Source organism: Pantherophis guttatus, chromosome 2 (genome assembly GCF_059756535.1).
Source record: "Pantherophis guttatus breed Tessera chromosome 2, ASM5975653v1, whole genome shotgun sequence".
Classification (NCBI taxonomy): domain Eukaryota; kingdom Metazoa; phylum Chordata; class Lepidosauria; order Squamata; family Colubridae; genus Pantherophis; species Pantherophis guttatus.
The window spans coordinates 180,192,695-180,220,283 of NC_142064.1; the positions used below are offsets into that span (position 1 = coordinate 180,192,695).

Here is a 27,589-nt window from a genome sequence, read left to right on the forward strand (position 1 = left end):
CTTTCTTTTGGGTGGGGAAAACCTGGAAGCTTTCAGATTCAGATTTTCCCCAGATGTACCAATATGACATCTCTAATATAATGTAACTTTGAGGAACTTCTAGCCTTGGAGTCTTCTTTCATTGGGGGTGTTACTTGGAACCCTGACAAGATCTTTTCAATTCTCTGATTCTTGGATTCTATGAATTTAACTGAAAACAATTAGTATCTAAAGCTTTGTTCGAAAATGATGATGAGGAAAGAATCAAAATGTCTCCTTAGAACAAAACTGAGCTTATAGAGTAATACAAGATTGGTGAAACAATTAAGTGAAGGTTATTTATTTTATTTATTTTTCACTTTGATTATTGAGGATGGATGGCTTGGTGGGTGGGGATTGTTTCTATTGCTAACTTTTCACACTGCCTCTTGCTCTAGAATCTAGTAAAAGCAGATTTCCAAGGCAGAGAACATATACAGTCTAAAATGGTAAATTATGTTAATCTTATTAATATAGTGCTGGATTTTTTTACTAATTCTAAGTCAGTCAGACTTACCTGTATATAGTTGTAGGTGGACCATTCACTGTGTCATAGATAAGTCTCACATGCCCTTGATACAATTCTAAAGCCAGGGGATCATTATCCCCTTTGTATAATAAGATGCCATTGTCCTTATCAGTTGCTACCTTTAAACAGAAGAAAAAGAAAATTAATAACGATATAAAAGCAAGCAAATATGTACATTCCTATATTGTTAACTACATTTTTTAAAAATTTGAAATTAATTCCAAATTTGCCCCATTGTTATTCAGTGATGAGAATTGGTCTATGGCTTTCCAAAGACATATCCTCGGTACACCACAAATATTAGGATGTAAGTTACAGTTACCATGATGCAAATTATAACTTTCTCAGTTTCCTTAATATAAGTGCTCACATTTAATAAATGGAATACTGAGATTCCTTAGTCATGTCAGAAAGATCATTGGAATACTGGATTATGGAGTGTGCTTGTCTCAGATAAATACCCATCAATTCAGTTTTGAAGAGAGTTATGAGCATATAAAGATGACATGTTGAGTGACTGCAGTGCAGCAGTGACTAAGCTGGAAACTCTGTCTTTGTGTGTTTTATGGTTCATCTTTTCCACCCGAAAAACTTGTGCACTAGCTAGCTGAGCTGTTGTAAAAGATGTAACTCAAATATAGTTTTCCAACATGTATCTGGTAACTTTAAATAATCCCCGGTGTTACTTGTGAAAGAACTTTCTTCCCCAATTATAAGAGATTTAGGGCAACATAATACCTTTCTAAAAACTTTATTGACACATACACTCCTTATAAAAACAGCCGCCTTACTGAAAGTTATAGTTTATACAGTCTGCCCAAAAGGAAAGACTAGGTGTGTTTATGTGTGGTGAGTTATAACACATTAAATCTTATAAAAATAAGAATAATAAAATAACCCTCTCCCAATATAGATTCTCTTTTTGTGTGCTTTAAAGTCAGTCTTGATTCCTGCTGACTGCCTGAGCAAGTCCCTGTAGTTGTTTTGACAAAAATTCAGAACTGGTTTGCCCTTGCTTGCTTCCTAGCACTAAGAGAGAAGGACTGGCCCAATGTCATCCAGCTTGGGAGCCTAAGGTGAGTCTAGAATTCACACTTTTCTGGTTTCCAGCCTGATGCCATAATCATTACACCAAACTGTCTCCAAGAAAGATATTAGTAATATTTAAATAGGATTGAGAGTTCAGTGAAAAAGAAGTGATTTTTAGAGATCTTTGACACTAAATGCCACAAAGTTGAAGTCACAAAATGAGAGGACCATCTTATCGATGTTCCTATAAAGAGCCTTGGTAGTACAGGGGTTTAAGGCACCCTGTTATTAAGCTTATTAAGACCAGCTGCCTGCAATTACTGCAGGGTTCGAATCTCGCCAAGGCTCAAGGTTGACTCAGCCTTCCATCCTTTCTAAGGTAGGTGAAATGAGGACCCAGTTGTGGGGGCAATAAGCTGACTTTGTATAAATATACAAAAGGATGAAGGCTATTGCTGAGCACATTGTAAGCCGCCCTGAGTGTTCGGAGAAGGGCGGCATATAAATCAAATTAAAAAAAAAAAACATCAGATACCTTCCAGAGATGTTCCCATAGGATGGATACATTCAATTTTGGGAAGGTTGTGTATATAGGACTGACAGAGACTGAATGATATGAATGCGAACAAGTGTTGTACATGTTTTGAAAATGATTCATAAGAAATGGTTTGGGTTTGTAAGAACAAAAAATTGCTATGTTATTTTTTTAAAAAAATCAGCCTATCTTCCAGTTATATCTGTCCTCTATATATTATGGCTGTGTTAAAACAGCAAAATAAGTAATACTTATTTTATAGAATAAAGTAATGTTTTACTTTACAAAATATTTTACAAAATAAGTAATAAGTATACTATATAAATGTCATAAAAATCGTATTTAAAAGAAAAGTTTTTCCAAGCTTGTAAGCTGAAATTTATTTATCAGCTTTCCTTTCATTAGGAAAGACTTCTGAATCCTGTTTCAAAAGATGCTTACTTAAAACTAATTTTTTCATAAGAGTGGCAATTAACTACCAGATGGAGAAGCAATGTTTTAACTGGAAAATAAGCTTTGAGAACACCATCTGTGTGAAATTCATGTAGTAAACAAGTCTGGCTTTCATATTATCATCCAAAATTCATTTTTATCAGAATTATTTTTTGAAATAAATCTAAAATGTGAACTATGTAAACTGTCCTGAGGTCATAACTCATGTGATATATTTTACTCTTTTATACATGCAGAACTAGGGAAAAGTGTAAAGGAAGATCTTTTAAAAAAACAAAATAAGATCATCTGTCTTCTTTCTGTATTTTGGAGAAAAGTCTTGATGAGGCAAAAAATAGATTTCTTACACTAAGAGTTGTATAGGCTGCATTGTAAAATGGAGCAGATTGATTTAATAAGCTGCTAAAAATATGAGTTATTACAGGTGATTTCTTTTTTCTTTTTTTACCAGCAAAGTGAAGTATGTAACTGTCCTTTGATCAAGGACTGTGTGTGTAGCTTTGAGTGGCGTATCAGAGGCTGTACGAACAATAAATAACTTAATCTTATTCAATTGATATGGTTATTTCCAACATATTTAATAATGTTATCTTTTGGTTACACTACAAAATCCAATTCTGGAGTATTTAGGATTTGGGGGACTGAATGAAACCCTAAGGTTTTAAGTTGTGTACATCTTTCATATTAATTAATTTATTTATTTGGGTTGCACATCGGGGATGAATGTAATGCTTTCATTGACCTTTGCATAAGCTCTTTTCAATAACTGGGTTGAGAAAGGTTTATAATATTATCTGTATAACTTACTTGAAGTGAGATGTTTGCTTGAGGACGAATTTTAGCTGGTGGAAGCTCAACGTAGGAATCCTTCCCAACAAAATTGACAGTAATGAGTTTCTCACACTTCTGGCCAGCAAAACCTGCCAGGCAACGGCAGACTGGTTCCTGCTGCACAACAATACATTGCGCTCCATTTTGGCATTCATAATAATCACAAGGGCTGGTTTGGAGGAGAACCATGGGTGGTGGATTTTCACAGAAGAGTCCACTTGAAAAATAGAAAATGGTCAATGTTAATTTGAGGCACAAAAGCATTAAACAGAAGTTTAGTGATATGTGGTTTTACATAAATATCTTTTGCTGCTGTAGGATACTTCAAGTTGACAAATATTGGTCCAAACTTTAACATTTCCAATGAACATTTCAATATTTTCGGGGATTCTAAGAACATCTGCATATGGAACAGCTATATCACAATAGCTACTACCTGATTTTGAAAAAAAAACATTTTGTACTAATGAAGAAATGTTCTAGGGAAAAACTATATGTTTATTACTGTAATTTATTCAATTTCTATAGCTACCCATCTCAAACAAGTGATTCTATGTGGTGAACAATCATATTGTAAGGATAACACATTCATTTTATATGAAAGCGTAAAAATAATAAAGAATATATAAGGAAAGTTTACATATTAATAATTTCTTATATACTAACAGTCCTCCAATTTTCCTGTATCTTGTAGTAGAAAACTTTCCATTCACTTGTGTCTTGACCAAACCAGAAAGGACAAAAATTGGTCTTCTAAAATAATGGTTACATTAAACAATGTATCTTGATTATTTCACCATGAAACAACAGTTAAGATACAGGAGTCTCCCTTTCCCTTCCAGATATATTGTAATTCTTTAAAAACCAGCCAAACTGCCATTATTCCCAATCTATCTGGAGGACATCAGATAAAGAAAGTTTGAATGAATGTGACCATTATAAGAAAAAAAAATCCCTAATATTTCAAAGCTAAACTATGTATTTCAAAAAAAAATCTTTAAAAATAAGACAGTCCTGAAATAAAATAAAATAAAACCCTATGTGGAATATTTTAATTTTTCAATGAAAACAAACAGTTCTTTCTTATCAGTGTTTCTTAAACATGGGCTATGCAGTTATACACTTTTCTACTTTTGAAATACAACTCATTTTAAATTTTTTCTTTTTTGACTTTCTTATATTCATATTTTTCTTTTACTCTGATCAAAAACTGATCAGACAATGTGAAACATGAATCTGACTCTTTTTTGCCCCAGTAACATCTGGACTTTTTTTTAAAATCAGTATTAACCATACATCTTGTGCTGACAATGTTGATATTCAAGAAAAAAATAGCTACAGCAAGAAGTTTGAGTTAGATTGGAAATGTTGCATGGGATGAGAAGGTCTTAAACAGTGTTGCCATCGTTCCAAAGGGATTTCCTACATTGGGGGTGTCAAACTCATGGTATCATGTTGTCATCAAGTGACGTATCACAATTCCCCTCCTTCACTAAACCGGGGGTGAGCATGGCCAGCGTGTAACGCATCCGGTCCATAGGCCGTGAATTTGACATCACTACCCTACATTATATTTTCAAGAGAAAGTAAGTTTTTATTTTAGCTTTCAAGAAAGGTATGGTATACCTTCACTATGTTTGCATGTGTACCAGGCTGTAGACCGGAGCTTGGGGACCTCAGTTCTAAAGGAGACTTTATAATAATATTTACACTGTTTCATTCTTTTCTGCCTTAATGCTTTCACTTCTCTGAATTCCTTTTCCAAGTAGTTTTCTAGTCATTGGTAGGCCAGTGGTGAACACTATAATAAAAATACATTATTGCTGGATGAAAATGTGCAAAGAACAACTGTATTCATTTATGAACAGGTGACCTGGATTATTCTTACTGTACATTAATATTCTGTGCTGCCATATTCATCCAATTTTCAAATCCTCCAAATGGAACATGTTAATCAGGCAATGGTAAAGTTGAAAAGAGAAAGCCTATTTTTTTTTACTAAGTTTTTAAACAAAAGCTTTCCAAAACTAGCCAATCAATGTGCACAGCATAATGAGCAAATCATTACAGGTAGTCCTCAATTTACAATCAGTCACTTAGCAACCGTTCAAAGTTATGAAAGACTCCTCAGTACTTATGGCTTAGAGTCAAAGTTCTGATGGCTATCTCAGGCACATGACAACCGGCCTGCATTGTTTGCAATGTCCCACAATTATGTGATCATGATTTATGTTTTTTATGGGAAACTGGCCCCTTGCAGATAGTAAATTTGCCTAATGACTCTGCACCCACTTAATGACCATGGATTTTCTTAACAGTTAATGCAAAAAAAAAAAAAAAGTCATAAAATTGGGTAAGTCATGCGATGATCTGCTTTAATGACTGGTACAATTTAAGACCATAATTCCAGGCTCAATTATGGTTGTAAGTCAATACAACCTATAACTTATTCTAATCATTTTGAATCATTACAATTTTGGAATGATTAACGCAATCAAAATCACGCCGTTTCATCTGAAAGATAGAAAGCAGTGGTGCGTTGCTCCTGGTTCGGTCTGGTTCTATAGAACTGGTAGTAAAACCAGTGGGAGGCTTCACCCTCCCACCATGATGTCATCATGGGTGATTTGCATATGCACAGAAGCTCCCGCTGTGAACCGGTAGTAAAGGTAAGTGGAACTCACCCCTGATACAAAGCATATGTGTTTCCCAGTGAGGCATTTTATTGTGAAAAAAATAGGAGTGTAAACCAACAACCGGTAGCGCTCACATTTTTGGTTCTGCACTAGGAGAACCAGTTGTTAACTTATGTGAAGCCCACCTCTGGGTACTGCAACCTTCTCTAACTTGGTGACGTTGGACTAACTTTTCCAGTCATGGTAAATCATCAAATTGGGAAAAGGTAAGACAGTAAAATGCTAGAAAAAATTCTTCTGCCCAGTTTGTATAGCTTGTTATATCTGCTGGAATTTGTGGTGGTCAACATAGACCAATCACCTAGTTCCTTGTTAGCTAACAGAGTTCTTTGCATAAGGAGTATGCAGGATGCAAGTAGGAAGCAAAGGTCAGGTTTAAGCTATCTACTCTGGTTATTTTGCTTTTAATATGCCATTGAAAATCCTTGATTTTAAATCTTATTATGTTTTGTAACTTTATCTTAAATATAACAATAAACTTGCTATCTGGTTTGTCCAACCAGGAAACTTCATTACATACCAATCAATAGGCCTGCAATTGATTTACTGTTATAATACATGCTCCTTTGAGAGCATTTTTTTCTTTTTTTCAAGCCAAAAAGGTGAGTAAATTAAGTGAGTAAATACTTATTTCTCAGATGATTATAATAACCCAATCCTGAACATGTAAATGAATTTTAGTGATTTTAATGTTAACTATTCCCTTGGATACTATATATAGAATTGTGATTTGAACATTTACAGAGCAACTCAAAGAAACAGCTATGGATAAAAACAGCCCTAGCTATGTTCTAGTAACCCATATTTCCCTTCACCAAGTTGGTCTGTGCTATCTTATCATGATGGGGAAGGAGGTATTCCTGAGAGGGATACATGAAGAACATTGAGAGTGTATGCCAGGAGTATATATTCCCAGTAGGATTAACCAAGGCACAAAAGTCATTCCAGCTGCCCAGTTAAAGGAAGCAGGCATCTATATTAGTTAGACATATACTGTAGATCTGTATATAAGAAGGCGCCAGAGGTGGACGATCATCTTAATGACAATGGCAAAGACATAAATTCATATTAAGTGGCAAAAGCCATGGTAAACCACCCCTGTAGGACAACCACATGGACAAATTGACTAATGACATAATCCTGGATGAGGGGATCCCTCAAGTCAGATGGCACTCAACATGCTACCAAGGAAGAGCTGAGGAACTTTCAGAGTACTAATGGTGTTTATAACAAGGCTTGATTAAAGCTTTTAGGAGTTATTGATATTGTTATTGATGATGTTATCATACATGAAAAGAAAATCTGGAGCCGCAAAAACAGAATTGCAATGGGAGCATTGACCCATAAGAAACCTAAACATAGGAAAGACTAAAACAGTGAAAGATAAAATGAAATGACTACAAATTTACATCTTAGGCACCAGTGAATTAAGATGGATTGGAATGGCACATTTTCAGAAGATCACACTGTTTATTATTCAGGAGATGAAAAAAAAAAAGGAACAGTATTATTAGAAATTGTAACTTAGGACAGGTATACGTCTTAGATCATGGTAAAACCGTAAAATATAAAGAAATCCTAGATGAGGCAGGGAACCTCAAAACAATAGAACAATTAAAAGATCAAGGCACTTTTGTTGAATGGTGGACATATGCACAGATAAAATCAAGATATAAAAAAGATAAAGAACAATATGGCATAGAAATGGGTAGCAAAGATTTTGATAAGATTTGGATGAGTACAGATAACAAACTATTAGCTAAATTGTACAACTATTTAGTAGAATATGACCTGATGGAAGAAGTGGTTAAAGGCCCAATGCTAGCATGGGCCAAAAATATTGGGAAAAATATAAATCTGGAAGAATGGGATCAAATATGGAACAACAATATAAAACTTACCAAGGCAACCACTTACAAGGAGAACCAGTATAAGATGATTTATAGGTGGCACCTAGCACCAGCTAGGATTGCCAAGATTTATCCCAACTCAAACCCAAAGTGCTGGAAGTGTGGACACCAGCAAGGTACTTTTTACCACTGCTGGTGGACCTGCTCTCAAGCAAAAAAATATTGGAAGATGATTTGCAATTGGCTTTCAGAAATAATAGGCGAAACCTTTGAATTAGACCCTAAAATACTTCTCCTGGGAATTCTTAAGGCGGAAATGGCAAAAAAGAAGAAATACTTGGCAGTGCATATAATAACAGCAGCAAGAATCGCTTTCGCTCAACAATGGAAAGAGAAAAAAATACCAACTAAGGAACAAGTAATTGGCAAAATAATGGAATGTGCCGAAATGAATAAATTAACATTAGAAATTAATGACAGAGAAGATTCTGATTATTATAGCGTATGGGACAAGTGGTACGGGTGGTTAGAGAAGAGGAAATTGAAATAAAAAGGAAAGAGACCAGAGCAAGTACAAGAAATAGTAAAATGAAATAGAAAGAGAAGATGTACTGTGGATGGTAGGAAATATAATAAGGCAAGGAAAGGTTACATGGGTAAGCAAAAGACATGACTTATGTATTTACTAATTTATCGTTAAAGATTATTATATATATATACACTAAGAATGATATGAGAACACAATTCTTTATACCATGTAACTGGTCTGCAAAGATTATCTATATATGTACAATATGTAAATTGTATTTATTTCTTTTTCTATATTATGTAACCGGATGGACAAAAATTGTATTATTATAATTTCTTAATAATAAAACATTAAAAAAAAAGAAAAAAAAGAAAACAAATTTGCTATTTTATTGCTTAAAGGAGGTACAGGCTCTCAATTATGCACCAGGACATAGCCAGGTGCTGACAGTGGAAAAGATCACACACTGCTCATTTACAAATTTCAAGTTTAACTAAAGCAGAAGAGGAAAGTCAACTAGTTTCTATGATATAATACTGAGCACATATCTACTGGTTTTATGGAGATTGTCAGGAATCACTTTGAAGTCCTAAAACTCATTAATAGAGAACTATAGCTACCATGGAATATACTTAAAGAAGTTGTGAAGGGTGCATGTGAAATGTGATTGTTAAAAATCACCAAAAGAAGAAAGCAAAATGGCTGTGGGAATAAATTACAGAAATTGCCAAGAGAAGAGAAGCCAAGCCCACTAAATACAAAAAATTCAGGAAGCAACTTAATAAAGAATTTCAAAGGGATGTTACAAGAGACAAGAAGCAGTACAACGACAACAACAACTGTAAAGACACTGATTTTTTATTTATTTTTATTTTGTCTCAATTTGTATACCGCCCTTCTCCAGCAGGACTCAGGGCAGTGAACAGCCAAAATAAAAACAGAACATACAAAATTTAAAAACAGTTTAAAATAATTAAATATTTTTGGCCGCAATTTAAAACAAACCCAATTAAAATCAGTTAAATTTAACCAAAAACTGTGGGATCAAGCCAGCCCGGCTAGGTGAAATAAATAAGTTTTCAGGGCCCGACGAAAAGTCCGGAGGTCTGGTATTGTATGTATCTCTGGGGGGAGGTTGTTCCAGAGGGCGGTGCCGCCACAGAGAAGGCTCTCCCCCTGGGGGTCGCCAGCTGACACTGTCTGGCGGACGGCACCCTGAGGAGGCCCTCTCTGTGTGAGCGTACTGGCCGGTGGGAGGCTATTGGTGGCAGAAGGCGGTCTTGTAGATACCCCGGCCCTAAGCAATGGGGCGCTTTAAAGGTGTTCACCAACACCTTGAACCGCACCCGGAAGACCACCGGGAGCCAGTGCAGCTCGTGCAGGAGAGGTGTCACATGGGAGCGCCCCGTCGCTCCCATAATCCCCCACGCAGCCGCATTCTGGACCAGCTAGAGCCTCCGGGTGATGATGGGATGAGACATGGAAAAACAAGGAAAGGGTTTTAAAAAGACCTCTGGAAAAAGATCCAAATTCTGGGGAAAGAGTGGAAAGAGAAAATGATAAACTGCAGCAAGATGGATGGACTCATTTACAGTAGTGATAGTGATGAGTGCAGTTTTGGAAGAGTTGAAAGGCCATTTTAAGGACAGTTCTTCATGGAGCAAATGTATCTATGTGACCAGTAATAGTCAACATGTCATCAATCAATCAGTCACAATGATGATGATGATAATGATGATAATATTAATCTTACCCAATGTGAAGGCAGTTTTACAGATCTAGGTTTCATTTACAAATATCATAAAAAATTGTTAGAGACACTTTTTGTACTTTCAACAAAAAGAATTTCAATTTGACATCTGTTGCCAGCTTGACTGGAAAGCTTATAGCTACAAATTTGTGTTATATACTGTAGAATATTCTATCTTTACTTAAATGATTGCTGCTCAGATTCCTTATTGCTCAATATCACAAGGGGAAATGTTTTGAAATAGCTACACGAGAAAAAATAAAATATTACGAGAGTTGAGCATATATGTTTTTTTTTTGCCAGTGACATCTATCATTAAAACAGTGGATTGTTAAAGAAAGAGGCAATGGTTTCTAGGGTTTCTTGAATTTCAGAAAGAGTTCATTAAACATATGCATACACAGAGACAGATAGAATAAATGTTTGGAAAGCAGAGAACAAAGATAATAATTATTTGAAAAAGTGTCTAGATTAATAAAATAAATATCCCTAGATTGTCTGCACAGTAGCTAATCTATAACAAATGACTGTACTACTGATCTGTGAAGCATAAACTGAGATCTACTAAAGTGTGATTTAAGTGAAAATATAGTAATATTTTTGCATGACAGTTCTATAAACTTGGCTGCCAATTGCTTGATCTTCATTTTTCTTTAAGACCAGGAAATTTCCACACTGAGGTGTGGAAATTGAGGAGGTCCAAGTTAGAAGGAACAATAGATATAATATAACAAATGCATTAGTTTGCTTTGAGCCTAGGCAAAGAGAAATTCAGACTACTTCCCCTATGAAGTATGTGGTCAGATTTGTGGGAATCTGTTACCGTAGCCCTACTTAATAAACTACAGTACCCTTGTGGAATCTGCTTCCTGAACTGTAGGGCTGACAGATGTATATTGGGCAATATATATACATCTCTGCTTATATGACTTGAGTGAAAAATGGGGGGAAACCAGGTTAATCATGAGAATCTAATGTCAAGCTTTGTTTGGTCCACAGTTATAGTCGGACCTATGATAGATCTATAAGCATAAGTCTAACTCCTATGCCTATATCTATAAGTATTATACTTATAGAAATATACCTCTATAACGATCTCTATCTCTATATACGTATAGCAATAGCAATAGCACTTAGACTTATATACCGCTTCACAGTTTAAAGGCCTCTCTATATGTTTTACAGAGGCAGCATATTGCACCCCCCCCCGAACAATCTGGGTCCTCATTTTATCCACCTCGGAAGGATGGAAGACCGACACACACACACACACACACACACACACACACACACACACACACACAATACATACATACATACATACATATGTGTGTGTGTGTGTGTGTGTGTGTGTGTGTTAGAAGAAACAGTAGAGGTTTAAAGTTGGACAGATAACTAGTATTCTGGTGTGAACCTGAAGCTTCTTGCAGAAGATTCCATAAATTTAGAAGTAATTATTACTCATGGCCAATAGACAAGAGGCTGTCTTATTATTTATTATCCCCATAACTATATTTCTTAAAAGAAGAATGCAGTCTACACTTGTCGAGATGGCACTAGTTTTCACTCTTGAACAGACTGACCTCTGTAGTATATATAAAAAAATATGAAAACAGCATTGGAGAAATAAAAATAAACGATAATTTAAAATAGATGAACATTGTAACATGTGAGCAAACAAGGTCTGGTTATTTCTTACTCTGTAGTTTTTTAGCTAAACTTACTACCACTGATTTCAGATAATAAATAATCTCACTTTCCATTCCCATGCCAACCAATCCCTTTCTTTCATTTAAACTATCGCTACACTCTTTTACAAATGAGTTATAATTGATTTTATATGTATAGATGTCATAGAACTCAACTCTGTGCTACAAGAGGGGACAATCTGCCAGTAAAATCCAGAAGGTCAGTTTTAGGAAAATATAATTTTAGAAACATTTTATTAGTAGCATTTTAATTTTTGGTTTAAACATCTATGCTAAAGAGTAATTAATTTTTTTATTTGATTTATATGCTGCCCTTCTCTGGAGACTCAGGGCGGCTTACACTGCATTAAGCAATAATTGCTTATTAATTACTATCTATCACTTTCCCAAGATATTTCATAACTGCATAACTAAGCTTATCCTATGATATCCTCAATGTAGCTTTTTCCTGAGCTAATTGAAGCTGAAAAAACTGTGATTTGTATAATGAGGGTCAACCTATTCTTCAAAGAACCTGAAGGTAGTACAAGAAGCAATGGATGGAAACTAATCAAGGAGAGAACAAACCTAGAAATAAGGAGAAATTTCATGACAGTGAGAACAATTAATCAGTGGAACAACTTCAATTAAAAAGTTGTGGGTGCTCCATCACTGAAGATTTTTAAGAAGAGATTGGACAACCATTTGTCTGAAATGGTATAGGATCTCCTCCTTGAGCAAGAGATTGGACTAGAAGACCTCCAAGGTCACTTCTAGCTTTGTTATTCTGTTAAAGCACCTAGTGCAGGGGTCAGCAACCTTAAACACTCAAAGAGCCATTTGGACCTGTTTCCCACAGAAAAGAAAACACCATGAGCCACAAAACCCTTCCCGTGCCTGACTATTTCCTGGGCCACAGAACTAGCATATGTAGTTGAAGTAAACATTGTGTTTTCTTCTGACACTTTTTTTCCCTTGGATTTATCCATGGTTGGCCTTCCGAGGGTTGAAAAGCTCAATAAATCGTGTGCTGGTGGGTATCACACATTGGCAGTTGTGACACATATTTTGAGTGATGGAGCTGCAGCAAAGGGAGTAAAGAGCCACATAAAGCTCCAGAGCCATGGGATGCTGACCCCAGATCTAGTGAGAAGAATTCTGACCTAGTATATGAGTTTAGATCTTTTCTCATGAATTAATATGTTAACTTACATTTCTATTTAAATATTTATTTATTTATTGCAACTGCAGAAGGTTTCTATGTGAATTTAGAGTCAAAGAACAAAATAGAAATAGGAAGGAAGCAATTTCAAAGTTACTGAATACAAAACAGTAAGTACTGAACACAGGCTGAGGAGATATAAATATTCAAACTATTAAGCCTTTTCTTTTATAATGCCATATTTGTGCTATATTTCAGTTCTGTAGATTAAATCTAAACTAGTTTGTTCTGTTGCTTTTGTCCCTGATATATTTTGGGAGGATCATATTTCATTTCTGCATTTCTAACTCAAGGATGGCTGCAGACTGTCCTAAAAACAAATGTTTAACATGCCAGAGTCCCTGTTTTTGATACATATTATGTTCCTGCTACAAGGAAACTTTGTTCTTTAAACATCTGTTACTGGCAGATTATTTTTAAGAATGGCACATTTTCCAGGAACAAAACAATATGCCACCAGCAAGCAGGAATTTTTAGGAACATTGGCAAGTCTCACAAATATATCTATTTTTTTTCTTTGCAATCAGAATAAAGTCAAGAGAAGATAGAAGGAAAAAACAGAGTAGACATGACCAATAAAGAAGTATATTTGTAGGTCAGGGTTGAAATGAGGGGTCCTTGGTTGTTTTCTTGCAGACGCTTCACTATCCAAACTAGGTAGCATCATCAGTGCTAGTGACTAGCACCGATGATGTTACCTACCATATTTTTTGGAGTATGAGATGCACCGGACTATAAGACGCACCTACCTTTTTTGCTGAGAAAAAGAAGAAAAAGAAATCTCCCTCTGCCCCTGAGCAATTTTGCCTCATTACAGCAAACAGCCTGCTTTACTTTAATTTTCGTTTTCAGCATAGCTTGATTAGCACAAGGGGGAAAAAAAATCTGCTCCAGCAATTTTCTTCTTTGCTGCAAGCAGCAGAGGCCTGCCCAAAACAGCTGAGAGCAAGACAGCTGAGAGTTGGGAGGCCGATCCAATCAACTTGTGCTAATTAGGCTGTGCTGAAGCTAAAAGGAACTTTTTTTCTTGCTGTTTGCTGTAAGGAAGTAATTGCTGGGGGGCAGAGGCCAAAGGGTGGGGGCCAGTGGGTAGGCAGGGCTACATTCGGTGTATAAGACGTACCTAAATTTTCACCACCTCCCCTTTAGGGAGGGAAAAAGGTGCATCTTATACTATGAAAAATACGGTAGTTTGGTAATTAAATGTCTGTAAGAAAACAACCAAGCTCAGACTACACCAAGGACCCCTCAGAATAGACATGACAGATTAAAACTCTGGTTCTTTTCTTGTATTTTATAATAACCAAAACTTTAAAATCAAGCCTTATAACACTATAAGAAACAACATTTGTTCTTCAAAATCATCTCTGCTAAACACATTAATGTAATAGAAGTATGTCATAAAGAACAAATGAATAGAAAAGAAGAAAAAAATTATAAGAAAACATGGATTCAGTGATCAAGACAAAGGTCGAAAATGCTTCTATATCTTTTCAGATATTGTAATTTTTGTTTGTTTGTTTGCTTCCAGATGCTATTGCTCTCTTGCTGTGTGAATCTGTTTCAAGTACAGAAAATACCTTCCTGAAGAAAAGCAATAACTAGACAATGCACTTCCTGAGGCAATGATTAATGAATCCATTTGGCAGAATAGCTTATCTTTGACATTCAGGGAGATTTCCCACATAGTGGGCCGATTGGCAGCTGTCAGAGTTAAACTTCAGAGTGTTAAGTAATACCACAGAGATTGTATATATCAAAAGCAAAATACCATTATGACAACCAGACTCTCATCCAGGCTAATGAGGCAAAATCTCCCATATTGCTTATAAATTCAGCTTAAAGGTTGGGAATCTTTTCAATCTCTTAAAAGTAGTCAGCATAGAAAACACAATGACTGTTTGGAAATGAGCATATTTGAATGGTGAGTTGCTGGGCTAACAACATCAATCAATCAATCAGTAGAATATCAGAAATATATACTTCTGTCCTGTAGCACAAGAGGCTGAGTATATACAGGACTGATTAGAAATCCTATGATAGTTATGTCCTTCCTGACCCCCTTTTTAACTTAAAAACAATGAATAAAGTAGGCCCAAAAATGTTTCACTATAGGGGCTACCAGGGAATATATAATGAAATGAAGATGGCTCTTTGTAAGTGGAGCTGATAACCTCAGCAAAGACCAAGGAATCAAAGTTTGGGTTTTTAAAAAAATATCTCCAGATAAAGAACTGGTGAGATATCACCCATATGTACTCTGCATGCTGTTCCTCACAAGGATTCCTCAGGACAGTGATCTCCCACCAAGAGACAAATTGGCCAATTGCTTGCGAACATGGCAGAGACTTTTATAGGACAACTGAGTCACCAAACTTCCCTTTTAATTACTTTCAGAAATTGTCTAAAGCTATTAGAGACCTTTGGAATGACAGGTTTGAAAAGTCTTCATTGGGTGAGTTTATCATCAATTCTGAACAAAAGAAAAATTACAAGTTGAAGATCTTAAAGAATTAGAAATAAACACCAAAAAGCTAAATAAGATATTGGTCTCAAAAGTTATAAATGAATTAAGGATCAAAATAAATTTGGAAAACTGACTTCTATTATTAGAATTAATTATTTGCTTCTCATAGGAAACAGACTTATTTTGGTTATCCTGGCAACTGAAAATCATAAAAAAAAAAGACAATTGATGATTTTAGAAACTGGACACTAGAGGAGACTAAAGATTCTAAGCAGAAAAAAGAAATTAAACAGTATATAAACCTGATGTCAGTTAATATTGGGATTAATGAGCCATGGTGAAGCATTGGTTAGAGTGCAGTACTGCAGGCTACTACTGCTGGCTGCCTGCAATTTGGCAGTTCAAATCTCACCAGGCTCAAGGTTGACTCAGCCTTCCATCTTTCTGAGGTGGGTAAAATGAGGACCCAGATTGTTGGGGGCAATAGGCTGACTCTGTAAACTGCTTAGAGAGGGCTATAAAGAACTGTAATGTGGTATATAAGTCTAAGTGCTATTGCTACCGCTATTACAGAATGACACAAACATTGAAACATTGGGAATATTAAAGGAGAATCTTTGAAGAATAGAGCAAGACTTTTGCAACCAGAATATCAACATTCTCAGTAATGGTGTCTGCTTCTATGGATAGACTATGTCTAAAACAAATCAATGAAGGAATGACAAATGTGGAACAATTTTTATTGATAAGATAAAGTATAAAACATGGAATAAAAATAAAAGGAAAGAGAATGATTTAGAAAAGAATGCTTTGCTGGATATGCATATTAAACCTGCTAAAGTTTTAAAAATTAAAAGGGAAATACAAATGATAAATCAAGATGACCTTAATCTGTTATTGGATCTACAAAAGATGTTTGTTAAAGCCATGAAAAAAAAAAAAGAAGAATTAAAGATTCTTCAAATCCTACAGTAATTTTAAATTAAAGATTAAGACTGTCAGAAGTAAAAGGAAAAAAAGATATATAGTTGAACAAGGTTAAAATAAGACATTTTTTGCAATGTTCAAAAACGCTGACCCTTTATAGATCTTTTGCTGACATCCGGATTGAAAAATGGATATTTTATGGATTTATTTATAGATAAGGGATGGGATATGGGATGAAGAGTTATCTATTTAACCTTATATGGGTGAAGTGTTACTAAATTTGTTTTTATTTGTTGTGATGAAAGTTGGAAGTCCCATCTTTATATATTGATTTTTCTTATTATTTTTTTTAATTATATTTTTCCTCCACTATTTCTACGTTTCCACATTCTTCTCTTTTTTTAAGTTTAGTGTGTATTAGTTTTTACAATTACAATTAAATTAAATAAAATTATATTAAAAAAATATTTAACTACAACATATTATACACAGTGCCAGGGCAAATATGAAGTTGGTAAATTTGAAGCATGAAGAAGAAATGAAACAATTATGGTTTAATAAATTCCTCTGCATATTACATATGAATGGGACCAATGATAGGATCAATATATGTACATCTGGCATTTGAAAAACAAGAAACTGAGGGAAACTGAGTAGAAAGTAACCATCTGTTTGCAGTTGTTTCCTGAGGGGTAATCATAGGAATCTGCTGCAATAACAATATGAACAAAAAGCCTTATGGCATTTAAAAAACTAAGCCACACAGGACTTGTTTGCTTGCGCCTATTTATAGCGATGTTTGTACACATTTTAAACATATTTTCAGCATAATAAATCAATATTCAATGATTAGCATTACACCTAAAACATGTGATGCCTAACCTCCTTTGAAAATTAAATATTTTCTGAATATTATTTACATAGCAAAATGGCTAATCTTCAAAAGCATGATTTAACCTTACATTTGTTTCTTTAGGGGATGATAGGCTATTGGGGTGTGTGTGTGTGAGAGAGATTCCTGAGAAATGAACTGTACCAATTTGCAACTTCACACCCTCAAATACCTCAGAACATGCAATCATGCATGTGCGCATACTGACACACAGACACACAGAGAAACACATACACACAAACTTTCAACTCTGTCCCAAGTGTACACACACACACACACACACATTAAAAACTTTCAACCCTGTCCCTTCTCTGTCAGTAATGGCTTCCTACAGCCTTTCAGCATGAAGATCAGGATGGCACCCAATCTTTTAGAAGTTGCCTATTTCTGATAGAGTATTATGGATGCAGAGAGCATCTTCAGAAAATGAGAATGCAAGTTTATATCCCAGGACAGAGACAAAAGAAGAAAAGAAGTTGAGGCAGAGATATAAAATGGAAGAATATACCACTTCAATAATATCTAACTATTTTTCACCATCTTAATTTATTTGCGTTATATTGTGTTATAGGAAGTCAGTTATTGTTTTGGCTTAGCATACTTATTTTAAACTGTAACTCTTATCAGACAATTGAATAATTCCATAATGAATCAAAAAAGCATTAAAAATCATATGCCACAGTATGCCTTTCAAAATGCACAATAATCCTTTGAGTTTTAAAATTCACAGTTTGATCTGCTAAGAATTAAGATACGTTAATTTGCTTAATTGCTTATTTTGTCCCTGACTTTTTCAAGGGCCTAAAAGAATAAAATAAGGAATATTTCTGACAAAAATTAACCGTCTCAGTAAATGGTGAACTGTTAGACACTGTCAAAAGGGCTACTGAAGGATGAAGTCACCCTGAAGTAACATACTATGGTTCATAAATACCTCAGAGTAGATCAAGACATTATTCTTACCTAAATCCTTGAGGACAAATGCAGGTGTATCCATTTACAGCATCTACACACATGGCACCATGGCGACATTTGTGTCCCCTGCAGTCATCATCATCTGTTTCACAGTGCTTTCCACTGTAGCCTGGTAAGCATTCACACCTGCAATAAGATCATTAAGGACTCCATTAATACAAAGTTGCATACTAGATTGTATCTCCAAAACCTGTTCACAGTATGCATGTATATGAAACAAATAGCCAACCCAAAATAAAATGGCACTTTCAGTCTTACACATCAGAGACGTGCATTAACTGGTATTTTTTTCGTTTTTCCCAATGAGAGGAAAATGCTTTCTAATTTATTTCCAACTAGAAAGGTTTGAAATGTGGTTGATAAAGTACAGAGCAGTGTCTCTCAGCCTTGTCAACTTGATATCTGGACTTCAACTCCCGAAATTCTCCTGCCAGCACATGCTCTTGGCTGAAACTTGGTTTTTAAAGTTACAGGCAGATCTCTCAGGAAAACTGGGCAGTCTCTCAAAATCTTCAACATGCTTTGGAATAGCCTGAATGTACAACATAAGCAGTGGTGGGATTCAGCCAGTTCGCACCACTTCGGGAGAACCAGTTGTTAACTTTATGAGCAATTTGGTGAATTGATTGTTGGAAGAAATCATTAGGGCAGAGAACTGGTTGTTAAATTGTTTGAATCCCACCACATAAGCCACATTTCAAGCCTCCCTGGAAAATAATGAACATATTCAAACAAGTGCAAAAGAAGTAGAGTTCCTATATTTAATATTTAACATATTTGGAAAAGGCACTTCCATATACTTTTGGGCTGTAGCTATAATGCTCTATCTTAAGAGTAAAAGATTGGAATAGAAAATGAGACAGAATTGCATCAAAGTTAAGACGTTCATATAAGTAGTAGAGTTTAACTAATAAGATCGTCTTATTGTGCAGCAGAGATGCAATGATTACATTTCATCAATCTGAGTGCATTACGTACAAAGAAAACATCTTTTAGGACCAGTTCAAGCATTACTAAAATCTAAATGGCTAAAAATGTGTGTGCATGTGTCTGAATGCAGCTGTATTAATAGACATTTTATTTAATGTATACTTCTCATAAATATACTAGAGATACATCAAAACTTAGAGCTGACATTAGAATAAAAGACTGCAATAATCAATGCAGGACATTTTTATTTTATATAATGATATAAATGTATCGTTTATTTTATTTGTTTATTTATTTGTTTAAATTTCTATACCGCCCTTCTCCAATGTAGGACTCAGGGCGGTGAACAGCCAAAGTAAAAACAAGACATACATACAAAACATACAAAATCTAAAAACTGTTTAAAATAATTAAATAATTTTGGCCGTAATTAAAACATTCCAATTTAAAATCCATTTAAAATTTGACTCAAGCCAGCCCAGCTAGTTGAAATAAATGGGTTTTCAGGGCCCGACGAAAAATCCGGAGGTCTGTTATTGTACGTAGCTCTGGGGGGAGGTTGTTCCAGAGGGCGGGCGCCGCCACAGAGAAGGCTCTCCCCCTGGGGGTCGCCAGCCGACATTGTCTGGCGGACGGCACCCTGAGGAGGCCCACTCTGTGGGAGCGTACTGGCCGGTGGGAGGCTATTGGTGGCAGAAGGCGGTCTCGTAAGTACCCCGGCCCTAAGCCATGGAGCGCTTTAAAGGTGGTCACCAACACCTTGAAGCGCACCCGGAAGACCACCGGGAGCCAGTGCAGCTCGCGCAGGAGAGGTGTCACGTGGGAGCGTCTCGTCGCCCCCAAAATCCCCCGCGCGGCCGCGTTCTGGACCAGCTGGAGCCTCCGGGTGCACCCCAGGGGGAGCCCCATGTAGAGAGCGTTGCAGTAGTCCAGGCGGGAAGTGATGAGTGCCTGAGTGACTGTGCGTAGGGAGTCCCGATCTAGAAAGGGGCGCAACTGGCGTATCAGGCGGACCTGATAAAAAGCCCCCCTGGCCACGGCCGCCAAATGATCTTCTAACGACAGCCGTGCGTCCAGGAGGACGCCCAAGTTACGAGCCCTCTCCGTGGGGGCGAGTGATTCGCCCCCAATAGCCAGCGATGGCGTCAGCTGGCTATATCGGGACGCCGGAAGCCACAGCCACTCGGTCTTGGAGGGGTTGAGTTGGAGCCTGTTTCTCGTAATGCTAGCAAACGTTACAAATTTCTGGTGAATTATTGAAAAGTTTTTTTTATAGTTTTAGTCTTGCAAAAAAAAATTGGTATTTTTAAATCTCAAGGGGTCAGACACCAGACATTAATTTAAAGGGGAGTCAATTTCAGAGATCAGGAACTGTATGGGAAAAAATCCTCTAAAACGTGAAGAGGCTATTTTAATGGAAAGAAAAACTAACTGACCTTGATTGTACAATTTAGCTGATCTCAATGGAACATTAGTTATAATCTAGTGATTCAAATAATAAAGAATTTAAATGGATAATGTTCCTGATATAGAGATCTAAAAGTAGATATTATGATGTCAGGAAAGATCTAGGCTGCCTAAATTGCATTACAGGTATTTCTTGACTTATGATGACAATTGAGTCCAAAATTTCAGTTGTTGTGAGTTGTTTGTTAAGTGAGTTTTGCCCCATTTTATGACCTTTCTTGCCACAGTTAAGGGAATTATTGCATTATAAATTAGTAACCTGGTTGTTAAGTGAATCTGGCTTCCCCATTGACTTTGCTTGTCAGAAAGTTGCAAAAGATGATCACATGACCCTGGGACATAGCAACGGTCATAAGTATAAACCAGTGGCCAAGCATCTGAATTTTGATCAAATGATCATGGAGATACTTCAAAGATTATAGTTGTGAAAAATGGTCATAAGTCACTTTTTTCAGTGCTGTTGTAACTTTAAATTGTCACTAAATGAACTGTTGTAACTTGAGGACTACCTGTACTGTAAATCCAAACAAGAGGATGGAGAGCAGAATTGGAAAGTTCTACCAATAAACTATAAATCCAGGCAGGACATCACCAAGTTCAAAGGTAATTATTTAAAATTTCTGAAGTTTGATACAAACAAATTTCCCTTCTACTGGAGATATCTTTAAATAAATCACTAAATTTAGATTTCAAATTCTTAGCTCAAATAAAATTGATTGTTCTACCATAATATTAAACTTATTTTTATGTCCTTATTCATTACTTCGTGATTTAAGGTCAGTTAGTTTTGAAGGAATTCAGCTGAACAGGCATTCAGGCCTTTGCCAGTTTTGCAGCTAAATTTTATTGAAGAAATCAAGTATTGGCTTGCCTCTCAATCTAACAGCATCATTATCTCGTGATAAGATCATTCATGATTGGTCTGCTCACTGCTGGAATTCATCCACACTGGATTCCTTGCCAATCTACAAATATTCAGATCATCTCAGTTTGCATGAAATCTGTTCAAACTGAATTCCTGAACAATTGCTTCAACTGCTATTATAGTAGTTGCCGTTATTCTATACAACATCTCGTATCAGTTGCAGTTATTCCTCTATAACTTTGAATTGGAAAAAAAGGGGAGATTGTCTCTTATTAAATCCACAGAGGTGACTAGGTGGCTCAGTGGCTAAGACACTGAGCTTGTCGATCAGAAAGGTTGGCAGTTTGGTGATTCGAATCCCTAGTACAGGTCTCCTGTGTGAGCAGAGGGTTGACTAGATGACCTCCAAGGTCCCTTCCAACTCTGTTACTGTAAATCCAAAGATTACTGTTTTTTAAAAGTTTTGAAACAGCATAGCAACCAATTCTAGCAATGTTTCAGGCATACTGGCAAGGAAATGGTGTTCATAAAAATTTGCTGTGGGAGGAAACATTTAATTCTCTTGCTTTATTGATCCCTGTTGCCCCAAATAAAGTGATGCAATAACAAATGATGCACACATCCTTATTGAAAGCTGCCATGGATCACATTTTTGACATATATTGGCTATTGTCATAACGATAGAACCACTACTTTTCTTGGAAGACAGCATTAAATCAACGCTTTAACTTTTGTTAGTAATTCCATGCTACAGAATAATAAAGTTTATTTATAACTGTGCTCTAACACATCGGGCAATTGGAACAACAGCTTCCTTCCCTGGAGAAATATATTAAATTAATGTACAGTATATATATATATATATATATCTCACTGGAAGATTTCATGAAGAATTGTATGGAAAAAAGTTAGTTACATAACCGAAAATCTTAAATGTTAGAGCAATAGGGAATTGTGTTAAATACTACCTCTGGTTACTTTAATTTCAGACCACTTCTATTGGTTTTGGCCTCAGGTTTATTGAAGGATCACAAACCTGAAGCCAAAACCAATATAAGTAGTCTGAAATGAAGGTAACCAGAAAATAGTGTTACAGCAGTCAATACTTTAATTTATTTCAGTTACTATTTTCTTCTCTCTTTTTTTTATTTTTCATTCCTGAATTTATGTGCTCCCTCTTCCCTTAATCATTGATGATCATGATTTTTTCAGATTTCCTTCATCCCTGGAAGTGATAAATCAGAAAGTAGCATCTCTTCCAAAGGAATAAGCTATAATGAGAGATAGCTCACTTCATCAGATACATAGACTGATATAGGATTTAAACTAGAAGGTCCACTTAGATTTATTAAAACTTTATTGCTTAATTAAGATAGAAGTTTTTATTAATGCTAATTCTAATCTACTCTAACAGCTGCTTTATGGAATCCCCAAATTTATTACCATGGGACACCTTTTGGCTCAAACACAAATATCAAACCAAAGAAATTAAAGATAAAAAAGAAAAGAAAATGTAGCTAAATCTAATTTATATTAGCACCTTTTATTATATCTCTATATTCTTGCAAACAGGGGTGAAATTCAGCAGGTTCTGACAAGTTCTGGAGAACTGGTAGCGGAAATTTTGAGTAGTTTGGAGAACTGGCAAATACCACCTCTGGCTGGCCGCAGAGTGGGGTGAGAATGGGGATTTTGCAGTATCCTTCCCCTGGAGTGGGGTGGGAATGGAGATTTTTGCACTATCCTTCCCCTGCCATGCTCACCAAGCCATACCATGCCCACCAAGCCATGCCCACAGAACCGGTAGTAAAAAAATTTGAATCCCACCACTGCTTGCAAACTATCTTTGCTTCCATTATTTTCATATACCAATTCATACAATGTCTTTTGTTCCTAATTTTTTTCATCTCTTTATTCTTGAAGAATTTCTTAACTCTGTCCAACATAACTTTGCCCTTCCCATTTCTTTATTCAAATATTTATGTTGTGGTTTTTATTCTCATTCTCGGTACATGATCAGATGTCATCAATAAGCTTCTTTCATAATTGGTCAGTGATTTCTGAAACTAAGCAAAAGTCAATGTTTGTTTCTGTTCTTCCTTAGAAAAGATCATTTCCAACAATACTTTAGATAACTCAACTATTTTTATTTCACTTTAGGAATAAAGTGGGGCTTCATCTTATTTCTTTTGTTTGGAAGCAAATCAAAAGTCATAATATATGCATTTTGGTTTTAGCAGCAAATCGTAACTATAAATTGGCATAAATGAAAACACTTTGGCAATTTAATAGGGACACAAAAAAAGACCCCAACTGGGCATCCTCTGGGCAATGGTAATGTCACCAGTTGATCCTTTCACCACAGGAGTGTTTCGGTGCTTCTGACATGGAAGTATAATACAAAAAAAAACATCTCCTTCATTTTTTTTGTAACTGGCATTAAACTGAAATATAAGGAATCACACCTATTATTTGAACAACAAATTTAATAGCTATATTTGAAGAAGTACAATTAATGAATGGATATGCAGTTTACTTTTCCCCAGGCTTCCTGAATTACAGTGTGCAATGGGGAGAGATAATATGTTTATTAGTTTGGTCTGGAATAAGGGGTCCTTGGTGCACGCTCTGAATTTGGTTGTTTTCTTGCATAGAAAACACTGGAATGTGGCAATTAGTTAATAAAGTAACTCATTAGGATTCTGGCTTAATATACAATATTTTAACATAGAAATAGTACATACTTACTTATATTCTCTATCAAGAGAAATACATTTGGATTCATGTTTGCAAGGGGCTAGTTCAGGCACGCAATGGTTGATGACTTCATCACAGAGTTCTCCTGAAATAAAAATAAAATTAAGAGAGCTTTTAATATAAATTTAGTAGAAGTTTAGTTGCCTGAATGATAATTAGAACTGAGGAATGAAAAATGCTTATGAAGAAACTATTGAGGACAATGATACTACAACCCTTCTTTTTTTAAAAAAAAGAAATGAATGGCATACCCATGATTAAAACTTTTATTGTGGTTTAAGACTAGTCAATGCAGCAAAAATAAATAAATACAGAAACATTGTACAAATAATGCATTGTATATGAAACATGTAATACTGGAAGATTTATTGAGGTCTTTATGAATGTTATGAATATTAATGTTGTCCTAAAACAAAATAAATAATTGTTTATCATCAGAAACACATTTAGAAATGCCCATATAACCCAAAATGAATACACTTATCTTTGATTGTTCCAAAGAGGGCAAAAACAGGAAGTTTTTGCTAGAGGATGTTATAAATTGAGTGCCAAACTGTATCCAGAATTTTGTCTTTGCCTTGTTAGTTTGATTGTAACTGTGTTACATTCAGTGTTACAGGGCTTGTCTTAAAAAACAACAACTCTATTAGCCAATTTTATATGTAATGTTTGACATTCAGTGAACAAAAACCATCTCCATGTCAACTCCAATTATTACAGAAACCAGCCCAGTTGGACTCTACAAAAATTTCAATCAATATCTGAGAATAACAATACAGAGCTTAGTCTCAATCCTTGTGATTGCCAGTTTCTGTTTTACAGAAGCACTGGAGATATAGTCAAGAACCTGCAGATTTTATCTGAAGAATTGGGATTGATCCTGTCCATTAGCAGTACTGATACAGTGGTTCATTTATTGTGAACCACACTTTCATGGGAAAAATGAGTCTAAAGATGTGGATAATGGTCATGGAACATGTGCCATTTTAATGTACCATATTTTTCGCCACTATAATTTACATCATCTCAGTAGAGCAACCCCAATTTCACAGTAGAATATCACATGGACACACATTCACACTTCTAGCTTGTATTCAGTCTTGTGACTGGTGCAAAGAAAACAAGCAATTCATTTATCATTATGCTGAATGACACTGGTGGTATCAAAAGATTTTGACTATATGTTGATTTTTTTTAAAAAAATCCCACAATAATATAATAATATGATTCAAAACCTCAATGCTAAACAGATGTAAGGAACCGTGGTGACACAGTGGTTAGAATGCAGTACTACCGGCTAAATCTCCCAACTGCCAGGAATTCGATCCTGCCAGCTCAAGGTTGATTCAGCTTTCCATCCATCTGAGAGGTTGGTAAAACGAGGATCCAGATTGTTGAGGGCAAGACACTGACTTATAAACCCATCTAGAGTGTCGTAAAGCACTATGAAGTGATATATAATCTAAGTGCTATTGCTATATAACACTGAATGAAGCACGTGCTTAAGGAGCAAATAATAGTCCACACCCAAAAGACTCCATCAGAACTGCATTCTTAAATAAAATGTTCTCAAGTACAGAGAATAGTGCAGCTGATTTTTGTTAATACCTATTCAAAATCTTGTTTTGTACTTCTAGTTTCTAATAATGAACAAATGATTCACAATGATCAAACCCATAATCTTCTGAATAATAGTGTTATGATAAAATTCTATACTTGACTTATTTTTTTTAATAATCTCTTACATTTCCTGAACAATTTCAGCTGTATTGTAAGGTTTCATATCAAATGATTCCTGCATAAAGGTTCTGAAATGTATTTCAGTCCAATATTTCATTTCAGTTACAATCTTGCACATATTTGCGCACATATGCACACATGCATACTAATAACATAACTCTCAATGGCCAAAATTAAACTGTAAAATATGTTATCAGAATTTTTATTGTGCTAATTATTAGCTTAGTAGTAAAAAAAAACCACACCTCATTTACAGATTTCCAGCACCAAAATCAAATAACAGCACCTTCATTATTGCCAATTACCATTACCACTGGAGTCCCAAAATTGGCTTAATTATTAATTGTAAAAGATTCCTCCCAAAACTTCACTGGAAACACATGGAGTTCGTCCATAAATTATTTATGGCTGTCATTTCCCTAGTATAGAAACAGTGTTAACAATTGTCCCAATGAATATCCAAGAAGCACAGAACTGTATGTTACTACAATATGACCTCCAGCTTAGTTCATAGCTTGTTGCCCATTTGCTGAAGGCATCCCAAAGTGTTAGGTCTATCATGTATCAAGCTGAAATTTTCTTATAAAGCAAAGGAAAAAAAAATCAGTTTGACCAGTACTGAAACTGGTACCAATCCAGTTGATGCCTGCTCCGTTTATGCAAATGTAAAGAAAGAGCTTTATTTTTTTAAAAAATTAGGGACTCAGTCAAAATGGAACATTATGGACATGAGCCTTAATAATTGTTAATTATTTCTGACAATTATAAATGCTGACATTTTAGATATTATCAGCAATGTAAACAAATGCTAATACAAATTTTTGGAGATTGCAATGTACCTTTAGGTATATTCTATCAAAATGTTAACACACACACACACACACAAAATCTAGATCTGTAGACAAGTACACAATATATACATACACAATTTACATAATTTTACATATACATATTTACATATTACATATTTATATATGTATACACACACACACAAATACACAAGGTATATATATTCAACATATATTCTATGTATAATTATATGTATGTGTAAGTTTGCTATATTACATATACTTTAAGTTAAATAACAGGATGAGATCGTGAATTTTTGTTTCATCTTCCAAATATCATCTTCCAAAAAGCAGCTAGTGGTGATATGTGGCTATTCTGGTATTTAAATATAGGATGCACCGCCTTAAGTGCCTCCAACCCCTCTAGCATGTAAGGGTATAATACTTTCTTTACAAATTAATAAGCCTATAATAACTGAATGCACTAAATTGGAAGGTAAAGAATAAAGAATCAGAATGGCTGATACATAATCCTGAACAAAAGTCACACTGGCATCATTGTAACTTTCATATAGGTTTAAAATGAAATCTACAAAACTTTAAGATTTTACATGTATTGAACAAGGTCAGCTAATTATTGGAGATGTAATT

General features: G+C 35.3%; 1 protein-coding gene across 1 annotated transcript in view; it reads right to left on the reverse strand.

Moving 5' to 3' along the window:
* Positions 1-27,589, reverse strand: part of SLIT3 (slit guidance ligand 3) — a 490,388-nt gene that overhangs the window by 19,905 nt on the left and 442,894 nt on the right. Inside the window, exons 29-32 of the mRNA XM_034406116.3 lie at positions 24,402-24,495; positions 18,380-18,517; positions 3,372-3,612; positions 536-666 (exon numbers count right to left, since the gene is read on the reverse strand). Coding sequence (XP_034262007.2) covers positions 536-666; positions 3,372-3,612; positions 18,380-18,517; positions 24,402-24,495 — 604 coding nt within the window. The remainder of the gene's footprint in view (positions 1-535; positions 667-3,371; positions 3,613-18,379; positions 18,518-24,401; positions 24,496-27,589) is intronic.